Below are 12,310 nucleotides of genomic sequence, written 5' to 3' on the forward strand. Positions count from 1 at the left end.
TAGTAATTTTAAAAAACTTGAAACATACAACAAAAAAAATATTTCTAAAAATCAAAAAGTTAAAAAAAATAAAAAAAATCAATGGATTTTAAAAACATAAAATGCAAAAAAAAAATCAAAACTCGAAAGTTTCAAAAAAAATTAAACAGATTACTGTATATATTCATTAAATAAAATTCGAAAAAAGAAGGCAAATAAAAAAACAACATACAGTGGACTCTCTGGCTGTCGATCTTCTCGATCAGGCCTGCAAAATGTTTCCAACCCAGCGTACACATGAAGCAAACCAAAATGTCAGTTCACTGCTAGCATCTGACTATAAGCCTACTGTGTCCGTTCAACCACTGCCGCCTGACTCGTGCCGGTCGGCTGCTGGAGAATGAGAGACATGAAAAAATGAGCTACACTCACTCAATTCGTGTCGTATGACTGACTCGTAAAATCCTCTCTAAACACTACTTTGACTATTTTTAAACAATTGAATGGTTCTAGACTGTGCAAAACACATAAAACAACCATAACTTATATTCAAAATTACATTACCACGCATAAATACCAACTTTTTGTGTAAAAACTTGTTTCTTTATGTGTGTGCGTGCAACGTCGAATGAGCGTTGGTCGACTACTGCCTCGCATTGCAGCTGCTCAGTGAGCTAGGGCACTCACGACAGAGTCGGGTTTGTTTATGTCACGGTTTTGCGGTTCAGTGAATGGATCTGAAAAAATCGTGTATGCGTCGCCGATTTTCGCGTCAGGACCCCTGACATTTTCAGCTCTGTTCTCGATATCAATATTGCTCCAGCTGTCAATAAAATTTTCAGTCCCTTAAAGAATATTGCTTTGTTTTTCCGTTTTATAATTTGATAACTCCCGCTCTCGACGGTCCCTTCAATATCGACAACGAGAGAATCCACTGTATTTAAAAAAAACAAAGATCAAAAAATCAAAGATAAAAAAAAAATTAAAAAAAAATTAAAATATATAAAATTAAAAAAAAACACATTTTAAAAAAATAAGTTTTGAGGATTAAGTATTTTTTATAGAATCTCAATCATATCTCATAATGCGAAGTCTCATTTTGACCAAATCCACTCTCACTTATCTCACTCACTTTCTCAATCGCTTTATAAGTGAGATGAGTGAGTGAATGAGAAGAGTAAGATTGAACATTAAGAAGGAAGTGTCTTTTTTTAAATATATTTCCATCATCACTCATAACTTACAAAGTCGCTAAACTCACTCTACATCTGAATCATTCTTTAAGTGAGATGAGTGAGTAAGTGTGTATGAGTGAGTGCATGATATTTGTAAAATTGAAAGTAAAAATGAAACCTTTTTTTTCTTATTCATTGACTCTTACTGACTCAGTAAAGTGAAGTTGAGTGAGTGGAATACAACGTTACAAATTTAATCAGAACTTTTATTTTTTTTTTATTTTACTTTTTCCTCAAACTTTACAAACTAATTCGAAACTATCTTTTTTCAGGAAAGCCGAGATGGAAGCTAGACGCAAAGAGGAGGAGGCACGCCGTCTGAGACAGGAAGAGGAAGACCGGAAGGCGGCTCTTGCTCTGCAGGTATGTGATTCTTCAAATGTTTAAAATTATTTCAGATTTACTTACTCAAATTTTCGCTCATCATCCCCAAACATAGGCCCAGCTGGAAAAGGAAGCCCAAGAGGACATCAAGTACCGCCAGCAGCTGGAGCAGGAACGGCGCGACCACGAGCTGGCCCTCCGATTGGCCCAGGAATCCAACGGCCAGGTCGAGGACAGCCCACCGTTGCTGAGAAAGTATGTATCCTCGCTTTGGTTTGGTTTGAGTTCTTTTCTCTCTGCTGTTCTATTGAACTCTTCAAACTTTACATAAGTTTGTTTGTAGTTTTTGATCTCTCTATATTTTTTTTCATCTAGATCCTTTTTTCATTTTAAAACCAACAGGCTTGTAATTTTCAATGATTTATATGTAAAAACGCATTATTCTCCCATTCTTCGTTTTCAGTGCCATTTTTTCAATGATATAACTTAAAATTTGACTGTAAATATTCAAAATTTGAATCCTGTAAATTTACACCTCAGTCAACTCTATTCTCTGCTGGTCTGTCTGCTGATCCTTTTTTCGTTTCCATCGAACTGTCGTACAGCTTTTCCTCCTCCTTGAGCCAAACAAAACAATACAAAAAAACGAAAAAAAAACAATCTTACCACATAACACATGTATTCAATCATTTCCACAGCGGTACGCCAGAAGTTACACCTTTGGGTAATCCAAATCGATTGATCAGGTATTTGTCGTTTTACTCTTGCAACACACACACACACAAGCAAAATTCCTCCTCCTCCTCTGAATGTAGAAAAGAAAAACTAGTTTTGAAAAGCGCTAGAAATCCGCTCTGTCCGCATGCCTTTAGAATTAGAGAGTAGTGATGCTAACTTTGCTGACTGTAGAACACACTTTCCTTCCCTTCGCCTATCACAACACTGTGTTATCGTCCTCATTTTGGGAGTTTCATCGATTGTGGTGCCTATCCTCTTGGAGCAAGACAGTGAGCAAGAGAGCAACTCTCTCCACCGCCAAAATACTCTCATATTTTTTTCTACTAAACGATACAACGGAGCAAAGAGAGTTGCTCTGTTGCTTGCTATCTTGCCACGAGGATCCATCAGTGGCCACCCGTCTCTCCGTGCTCACAAATACGACTTTATACCATAAACATCAATATTTTAATATCAGTGTTCATTTGTCTTTTGCGCTATCTGTTATAAATATATTCTTCATTTAAACATTCTCTTTACTGCATTTTTACGCATAATTGTTCCATGAAGTAGTCTAGGTCCTAAAGTCCTAACGACATTTTGAAGATCTTAGTTCCAACCAAACTAACTGTCAACTAAAATCTATTTCTGAACTCGACAAATTTCGTGCTATTTTTCATCTGCAACTGCAACAAAAAAAAACTTTCACGGTATTTTGTACGGTAACTGTTTTCAAAAACTCGAGTCTGGCAAGAAAACTTTGAAATATTATAAATCAGTTGAAATACTGTATGTATAAAAATACTAAAATTTGCTACTGCTTTGCAATTTTGGGTTTAACGATCTTAAAATATGAATGAATTTAAACATGCGAATGCGAACGCTAACTTTTTAATGAATTCACACAACACTGTTATAAATTTATTTCAAAACTTTGAAATGCATGAATAAAAAAAGCAAACGTTCTAATATTTCAAAGTATAAACATATTGAAAATTAATAAATTCTGGAAAATTGAAAAATGAAAAAAAATGTTTTGTAATATAAACATTTGAATTCATAAATTTAAAACCAAAAATATTAAAAATAAATCCAAAATTACTAAACTCATAAATTTAGTCATTAGAAACACTGGAATTCAACAATTCCATAACATTAAAATTTATAAATTCAAAAATTGAATTTTTTTTAATTAGGCAATTTCCGAAAATTCACAATTAAAAAACTGAACATGCAACAAATTAAAAAAAAAACAGAAATTCTAAAGTAAAAAATCCAAAATCATTTAAAAATCTGAAAATTGAAAAAAACATGAATTCCAAAAAAATATAATTCTGTAATTCTAAACTCTTTCTTTGTGATTAGGAATAAGTTACCTTACGGGCATTTTAATTTTTGCCAAAAAAAATTTTTTGAAACATTCATATATTAAAATATTTATATATTTAAACCTAGAAATTGAAAAAAACAAGCATAAAAAAATTACAAAACATTTAAAATCAGAAATTTAAAGCCTGAAAATTTTGAGATTCAGGAATTCAAAGACGAAGACGAATAAAAAAAATAAATCCAAAATTACAAAATTCATAAATTAAGAGTTTAATTTTTTTTTAATTCTGCAATTCCATGATGAAAAAAAATAGAAATTCAAGAATTAAATGATTTTTAATTTGAAAAATCAGAAAATTCCTAAAAAAATATGAAATCTAAATAAGGTCAGCAATTTTAAATTCTCTCTTTTTTATGATTTAGGAATAAGTTAAATTTTGCTTTTGAGCATTTTTATTTTTGCTGAAATGCATGAATAAAAAAATCAAACATTCAAATATTTGATAATTAAAAAATTCTGGAAACTTAGAAACTTAAACAAACGTTAAAAAATTACAAAACATTTAAATTAAAATCAAAAATATTAAAATTGAAAAATTAAAACAATCGAAAAATATAAATAAAAAAAATTAAAACTTATAAATTTAGACATTTAAAATTCAGAAATTCAACAATTCTATAACTTTAAAATGTACGGATTCAAAATTCAATAATAAAATTATCTTTACTTTAGCAAATTCACAATTCAAAAACTTAACATAAAATAAATAAGAAAATAACAAAAACAGAAATTCCAAAATTAAAAAATCAAAGAATTAAAAAATCTGAGAATAAAAAAAACATGCATTCCAAAAAATATAATTCTGCAATTCTAAACTCTTTTTTTTTGTGATTTAGGAATAAGTCTGGTGTTTTTTTTTTTTTTTTTTTAATGGTCCAAGAATCCAAATTTTTAGTTTTTGCTTTTTGGGTGTTTTTCAATACTCCTGACTCAAGGCGGTTTCAAAAACATCCAAAAAGCAAAAACTGGAAATTTGGTTTATTGGTTTATTGGACCTTAAAAAAACTTGAGAAGTTAACTTTTGTCATTTTCATTTTTTCTAAAAGACATTTTTAAATTGAAAAAAAGCAAACATTCAAATATATTAAAATATTATATATTGCAAATTCAAAAATTCTGAAACCTAGAAAATGAAAAAAAAAACAAACATTAAAAAATGACAGAAATCAGAAATTCCAGAATTGAAAAAAATCAAAAAATAATCATTAAAAATCTGAAAATTAAGAAAAAAAACATAAAATCCAAATAAGTTCCGCAATTTCTGATTCTTTTTGTTTGTAATTTAGGAATAAGTTAACTTTTGCTTTTGGTCATTTTTATTTTTGCCAAAAGAAAACATTCAAATATATCAAAAATATAAATATATTGAAAATTAAAAAAATCTGAAACATAGAAATTAATACATACAAACATAAAAAAAAACAAAACATTAAAATTCAGAAATCGTAAACCTAAAAATTTGAAAATTCAGGAATCAATAAAAATTAGGAATGAAATAAATCCAAAATCACATTTAAAAATTCTCAAATTCAACAAATCCATAAATTAAAAATTTAGAAATTCAAGATTCAAGAATTAAATGATTTTTTTATTTGGCAAATTACGAAAATTCATCATGAAATAATTTCGAAAATTCATAAAAGAAATCAGAAATTCTAGTTAAAAAATCCAAAATGTATTCATTTCAAAATCTGAAAATTCAGAAAAAAAAGATAAAATCCAAATTTTCAAGGTAAAACAAAAATAAGGTGAGATTAAAAGAAGATGAAGAGAGATTGAGAAAAGATGTAAAAAGATTTAAAGGAGAAATAGAGGACTACGACGACGAACGACTGAGAGAGATTGAGAAAAGATTTAGGGATGATGGAGAGAGATTAAAAGAAGCTAAAGGGAGATTGAGTGAACAAAGAAGTGGAATTAAAAGAAGATGGAGAGAGTGAGAAAAGATGGAAAGAGATTTAAAGGAGATATAGAAAAAACGGAGAGTGATTGAGAGAAGATTGAGAGAAGCTTAAGAGACGATGAGGCGCTCCTGATCCTGATAGAAGATGGAAAACATTTAGAATAGATAGAAAGATGAAAAGGGAGATTGAAAGAAAAAAGAATGAAATTAAAATAACATGAAGAGAGATCGAGAGAAGAGATATAGAGAAGATAGGAATAAGATGGAAAGAAATTGAAAGAAAATGAAGTGAGATTTAAAGAAGATGCTGATCACATTTTTCAAAAAATCATATCTCCGGAATGGCTGAACCAATTTAAGAGGGCCGCATTTCAAAGGAAAGTTTATTGGTTGAGCTTTTAAGAAAAAAATATGTCGAGTTCCAGAGAAAACTAGCTGAATATTTGAAAAGAGATATATTGAGGGAAAATGGAAAGAGACTTAAAAAACAATTTTGAGAAAAGAAGGAGAGCGGATTAGAGATAATACTGATGAGAATTAAATAGAAAGTTTCAGAGTTTTTAGATAAATTTTAATCCCTCTTCCTCTCTTCATCTATTTTTTTTAATTCTCTGTCGCAAATTTCTACAAGTTTCTGCATTTTTGTAGGAAAATATAAAAAAAAATCTCTTGTTTTTGTTTTGTTTTATTTCGCTTTGCCAGATTCATAGATAGTTTGATGATATTTAATAGAGTTTAACATGAATTCTTATGATAAATAAATTTTAATGACAAACTAAGAACCTTTCAACTCGACACTATGAAAATTTCATTGCTGACTCAAACCATAACATTTTACTGCACATTTAGTTTTCTTCATTGTCATTGCTAATAATTCCAGCATTCCGTGTAGCATACCCCTGTAGCACAATTTTCCAGAGCCCTCTTCAGAGTTATTCCTCTGTCTGCACAACGCCATCCGTACCCTGACCCCGCCGTCAAGAGACTAAACCCTCGTAGCTTCCCGTAGTCTTTAGATCCAGCAATCTTTTCTCTAACCACACTCCCACCCACCAAATCCAGCATGGCACCTGGAAGCAATGACCTCTCCCAATCCTTTTTTCTAATATTTGTCTTCCAAATTGTAACCGACACTTTTCACTCCGTTATCAGATCTGAAGCGATCCGCGCCCAGCAGCAGCTGATCGAGAAGCAAAAGCACGACCTCAGCAAGTGGAAGTACTCGGAGCTGCGCGACGCCATCAACACCAGCTGCGACATTGAGCTGCTGGAGGCGTGCCGGCACGAGTTCCACCGCCGCCTCAAGGTGTACCACGCGTGGAAGGCAAAGAACCGCAAGCGCACCACGATGGACGAGAACGAGCGGGCGCCGCGCAGCGTCATGGAAGCTGGTGCGTATTTTTCGAACGGCGTGCCTTCCGAGGGGGGTTGTCAAAGGGGAGGGGTTGTTTTAATCGAGCTTTTTTTCGTTTGTTTACAGCGGCACGCGCGCCGCCCCGGCTGCCCCAGAAGCAGGACCTGACGAACGGGTCGGTGCACCGGTACTTCCGGATTCCGTTCGTGCGGCCGAGCAACAATCCGGAGGACGCGAACAAGCGCGGCTGGTGGTACGCGCACTTTGACGGGCAGTACGTGGCCCGCCAGATGGAGCTGCACGCGGACAAGCCGCCGATCCTGCTGGTGGCCGGCGTCGACGACATGCAGATGTGCGAGCTGAGCCTGGAGGAGACGGGACTGACGCGGAAGCGCGGCGCGGAGATTCTCGAGCACGAGTTTAACCGCGAGTGGGAGCGGAACGGCGGAAAGCCGTACAAGAAAGCGGGCAAGTAGTCCCTTTAAGAGTTTTTTCCAAGTAAGTATTTTTTTCGCGAAGGTGAAGTTGAAGAAGAAGAAGAAGTCCGGAAGATGATTTTCGAGTGTCTTGCTTTTTGGTGCCTTTTTTCAAAAATCTGAAAATTCAACAAAATTGACCAAAACTTATATTTTTTTAAAATACATTCCGGGTGCGTTTGACACATTCAAAATAACAAAAAAATCGGTAATTCCAGTGTTCGCGAGAATTCCACTTTATTTCATGCAATATATTTTCCGTATTATGAAACCGCAGAGTTAAGAAACACTAGCAAATAGTCAGCTTTTTATTGTAGTTTGAACACGACTGTTTTAATTTATGCTTAAAGACAATTTGTATTAGCAGCGCAAGTTCGTGATTGAGGATTTAAATTCTTTTAGTTGTTTGAAAACAAAAATTAAACAATAAAAAAACATTATTTTACAGCAAGCATTAAAAATAATAAATGGTGTGTAGTGAAGGAAAGATTTAGCGCGACGTTTCCGCCCTTTTCCCAAACTAAATATATATTTATTAGACAAACAAAATTTCGTAAAGATTGCCGTCTAGCAAACAAGAGAATTTAAAAACAACCTATAATCGTTCAATATAATATCTGTTGGTGTCTGAGACCATTTAAAGAAAGCAAACAAACAAGTTTAAAAATGTTTAAAAAGAGACTTTTCTAACATATTGTAGCTAAAATAATTAAAACAAATAAAACTATTTTGGCGAGAATCAAAACCAAGACTCAACAACTCGAGAGTGCTAACGTTCTATCCGTAACACTATAGCAAGGTTCTTTATTTTTACTTGTGTGCAGAAAATAAGAAAGAGCTAGTTTCTAAAACTAGGCAGATTAATTTAATATAATGCAAAAAAAAAATACTACACACGAAGGAAGAGATCATTTATGGAATAAAGTGCTGATGGTTTTATGATGAAATAAAGTGAAGGCTTTCAATACCTTAGAACTTGAAAGAAAACCCCAATTGGCAACCTATCCTCAAAATGTTTAATAAATACAGTGTCTATTTTTTTGCAAAAACTTCATTTTTTATTCATATTAAACTAAATCTTCAGTTACTGAGATATAATCACCAAAGAATGTAATTTAAGGTAACGAATTGGCAATTAGTAAAATCTCCCCTCCTCTCCTTCGACCACGTCGTGACCATGTCCTGGGCATGACTGGCAAGACAGCAATCGAAGCACGAACTCAATACTGCTGGAATCGGCAATGCCGTAGTCGGACAAGGTGCGGCCATCCTGAAGCTGTTGACCGCTGTAGATCAGACGCTGCTGTCTACGGGGGATTCCCCACTCGTCGCAGACCATGGCCTTGAGTTTTTCAACGGAATCCGTGGGTTCCACTGTCAGCATAACGCATTTGCCAGTCGCTTGCCTGATGAAGATCTGCATATCTGTTAAAGTGGGTTACGGATTCTGACGGAACGGATCGCACGGAATAAACGGCGAGCTAACATTTGAGACACGTGTTTATTCTTCTAGATCAAAAATGCTAATGGCCACTGCTTTGTTGTGCAGTGACAGCTCGGTCACAGTTGTTCTTTCTTTCTCTCTCTCTCTCTCTCTCGGTACCACTTGCTGTGTACAGTGAAGGCGCACCACTCGGTACACCTAGATGACAGGGTTGTATTTTAAAATTTCATCAAAATCGGCAGCACTAAGCAGACCCCAAAGAGCGCTGAAAAAAAAAAGAACTAAGCTGAAAATAGAAAAATGGGCGTGACCCAATGCATTCTCGTCTGATTAGTATACATTTCTGGAGTTTTTTTTTTTTTTTTGTAAAGGTTCAATAAACCAAATGTCCAGTTTTTGCTTTTTGGGTGTTCTTGAAACCGCCTTGAGTCAGGGGTATTAAAAAAACACCCAAAAACCAAAAACTGAAAATTTGGTTTATTGGACCCTTTAAAAAAAAAAACAAAAACTCCAGATTTGGGAAATATTGTTTTAAATGCTTGCAAAAGGAACAGAATAACTTTCAGTAAAAGTGAAAAACAGAAATGTTCACAACAAGTTGCTCTACTCGTTGGTGTACTTAGTTCTAGTAAATTTGGAGGTATACTTCGGATTATCCAGCACGACCGCTTATTAGGCTTAATATGGGTATATTTCCCCTAGTTACTGAATTTGAACTCTTAACTTTTTAAAATTCACACCAATCGATCAATCAATCTCACACACCGAGCTCTTGGATGTTTACGTTTGACTTTGCCGGTACACCCTGAACAAAAAGTAATGATTCGCCGAGTTCGTTTTCCCACTTTTTCATGCGAATGAGTAGAACCAAAACAAAGTGTTTAGGCGCGATCTTTTATTACGTACTTTTTTTTATTTTATTTTTTGTATTTGTATTTTTTTTTATTTTCAATATTTGTTTTTTTTTTTAAACCTTAAAGTTAAAAAAAATAACTGGAATTTTCAGACAAAATGTCAGAATATGTATTTAAATTTTTTCTGCCAGGAAGTTAAATGCGTATGAAAAAATAAGATAATATGGATTTGCTTATGTTAAAATGCGACTGAAATGTTTAAATAATTTTGTATTCGATATACCAACATTGAAAATCCAGAATTATCTCACATGGCCGAAACTCAGGGACGGTTTCTGCTTTTTTGGCTCAGAATGAAGAATGGCCTTAATCAGAGCGAAAAGCCATAAAAAAAGAAATCAATTATTTTTGTGGACGAAAAATTTAAAAAAATTGGAAATTTTCTTACTGTAAATATAAAAATATTCATTAACTTCAAAAACTTTAAGGTCAAAAGTACCGAAATTACGAAAAAAAAAACATTTTAAAATTTCAAAATTGGAAACAAAAAATAAAAATTAAGGTTCAAAACAACTGTATAAGCTACAAATTCTAAATTCAAAAAAGCCTATCTAAGGATTGTTCATTTTTTAAATCTTTCTAAAATCGAATGAATCCAACTATATTTTTTTTTTAATGTAGTAAGGCTGTTGTAAATATTTTTCAAAGTTTATGTCGCCCCCCTTCAAAATCGGCCTAAATAATCAGGGGGCAAAAAAAAACATTGTTTCGAAAAACTTCTAAATTTTAATGCAAAAATTCAAGTTTAATCAACTGAATACCAGTTAAATGCATTTTCCTGCGTTGCGTTTGTTTGAATTCGTTTGAAAACATTTTAAATTTTCATGAAATACCAATGTACAGTCCCACGAAAAGCTTTTTTTCGCGAAAAATAAATTTTCGTCAATACATCGATATTTTGAAAACTAATTATTGGAAAGCAACTGGTCGCGTGTAAAATGCATTTTCAAATACTTTTTTCATCCAATTGGGTACTAAAGCCCTATGTCAATTTTTATGTACAACGGTAAAAAACACGATTAAAAACCATTTCTGATCACTTTTTTCATTTTTATGCAAAAAAAAAAAAAAATGTTGACAAGACAACATTTTTTCGATGGATCAACTATGGTCCCCTTGGAACGAGCTGTCAAGTAGGAACTTTTCTGTCAAGTAGGACCGCGAGGTTAATTTTTCCAAATTGATTTAAAAATCTATTTTAAACTCTTTGTGGTCGTACAAAGGGTCATTGTACTCAGAAAAATAAGCTTTATCGCTGTAAACAATAATATCAGCAATCTAAGCTTCATTTTAGGACCCAATTGTTGAAACCTTGGCTTGTAATTTCAATTTTTATATTTTTTTTTTGGTCAGGGCCGAGGGACAGAAACTTCAAAAAAAATTTGCAACGACCTATATTTCAAAGTATAAATACTCAAAATTGTTCACAAAATACCGTATTTTTTCGATAGTACTAAAATTTGTAACATGGCTACCCATATTGCAAATTTCGAGCCAAACATTTCATTAGGACACAAAAGCAAAAACCGCGATTCGAGAAAATCGCTTGCAAAAAATGGACAACTTGTTTCAATTCCTATTTAAAAAATAAGCTTGACTGATGGTATTTTTACTGATGATTCGATAGAACACATCATTATCCTCAACTCTGCTTTACTGCTTCTTAATTTATGTTGATTTTCACAATAAAACTCATAATTTTAAAAAATCGCGTTATTAGGCCCTTTTAGCTTTCCAACTGCTGTTCATAATGGGCCCTTTCTAAATGCAATTTCGAAGAGAACTAAAAGGGCACTAAAGCGCTGTCACCGGATTGTTGTTTTGAATGATGTTTATGGGCCCTTTTGTTTAGTTAGAAATAATGAGGAATTCAGGGAACATTATGTTAATTAGTGATGTTTTGTGATCGAATGGTGAGAATAAGGCATGTGAAACATAAAAATTCTTCAAAAGTGCACTGAACAGCATCCGCGGGACCGTATTAAATATTGTGTTTCGACGAAGTTTTTTTCTGCAGAAATCCTTGGTGAAACGTAAACCAAACGTTGTTTTGAAGTGAATTAGTGTTAAGAATGTATGAAAAGTTCACTTTATATCATAGAAAGTTCCTCAACTACGAAAAACTAACGAAAAATAAAAGGGCACAATTGAACTTTTTTTCTGATTTGGAGTGAACATTGTTATGGGCCCTTTTGTGTTTTTGATTTTTTCAATAGGAAATTGTTTGTTATCAATCTGATTCTTGGAGGGCATGTAGGGAGTGTACTAATGAATAGAATAGTGGAATAATCCCGAATGTTTACGTTTTGGTTTTGTGCCCTAATGAAATGTTTGGCTTTATTTGTTCAATTGAAGAATTTTCCAAAAATACGGTATTTTGTGAAAATTTTAGTATTTTCCAAAAAAAAACACTCTTATTAAGTGAAAAAGTATTTGGCTTCGTTTGATACCCATATTGCAATTTTTTGTATTCTTAGTATTTTCGAAAAAAAAAAATCAATATTGTGATAATTTTACTATTTTCTAAAAACAAACTCTAATAAATGGAAAATTTTAGAAGTTTAAAAAAAAATC

At 32.9% G+C, this 12,310-nt stretch overlaps 2 protein-coding genes across 4 annotated transcripts in view; one reads left to right on the top strand and one right to left on the bottom strand.

Annotated features, from left to right (window-relative positions):
- The window catches only part of LOC6049476 (myosin heavy chain 95F), a 55,009-nt gene extending 46,680 nt beyond the window's left edge, over window positions 1–8,329 (top strand). For 2 of the 3 annotated variants that reach the window (XM_038254720.1, XM_038254727.1), the window contains exons 9-13: window positions 1,487–1,577; window positions 1,654–1,793; window positions 2,237–2,284; window positions 6,701–6,939; window positions 7,029–8,329. In XM_038254720.1, the coding sequence (XP_038110648.1) occupies window positions 1,487–1,577; window positions 1,654–1,793; window positions 2,237–2,284; window positions 6,701–6,939; window positions 7,029–7,378 (868 nt within the window). In that variant the 3' untranslated portion in view covers window positions 7,379–8,329. The remainder of the gene's footprint in view (window positions 1–1,486; window positions 1,578–1,653; window positions 1,794–2,236; window positions 2,285–6,700; window positions 6,940–7,028) is intronic. The other variant, XM_038254730.1, reaches the window with a different exon arrangement.
- A 184-nt stretch (window positions 8,330–8,513) lies between these two features.
- On the bottom strand, window positions 8,514–8,870 carry LOC119771116 (ubiquitin-like). The gene has a single exon (XM_038266512.1). The coding sequence runs from the start codon at window positions 8,799–8,801 to the stop codon at window positions 8,514–8,516; it is 288 nt and encodes a 95-aa protein (XP_038122440.1). The 5' UTR covers window positions 8,802–8,870.
- Window positions 8,871–12,310: the final 3,440 nt, after the last annotated feature.

The sequence above is a fragment of the Culex quinquefasciatus genome, chromosome 1, assembly GCF_015732765.1.
Source record: "Culex quinquefasciatus strain JHB chromosome 1, VPISU_Cqui_1.0_pri_paternal, whole genome shotgun sequence".
NCBI lineage: Eukaryota > Metazoa > Arthropoda > Insecta > Diptera > Culicidae > Culex > Culex quinquefasciatus.

Excerpts from the sequence above, each read along its gene's own strand:
- LOC119771116 (XM_038266512.1), bottom strand. The coding sequence starts at position 8,801 with ATGCAGATCTTCATCAGGCAAGCGACTGGCAAATGCGTTATGCTGACA.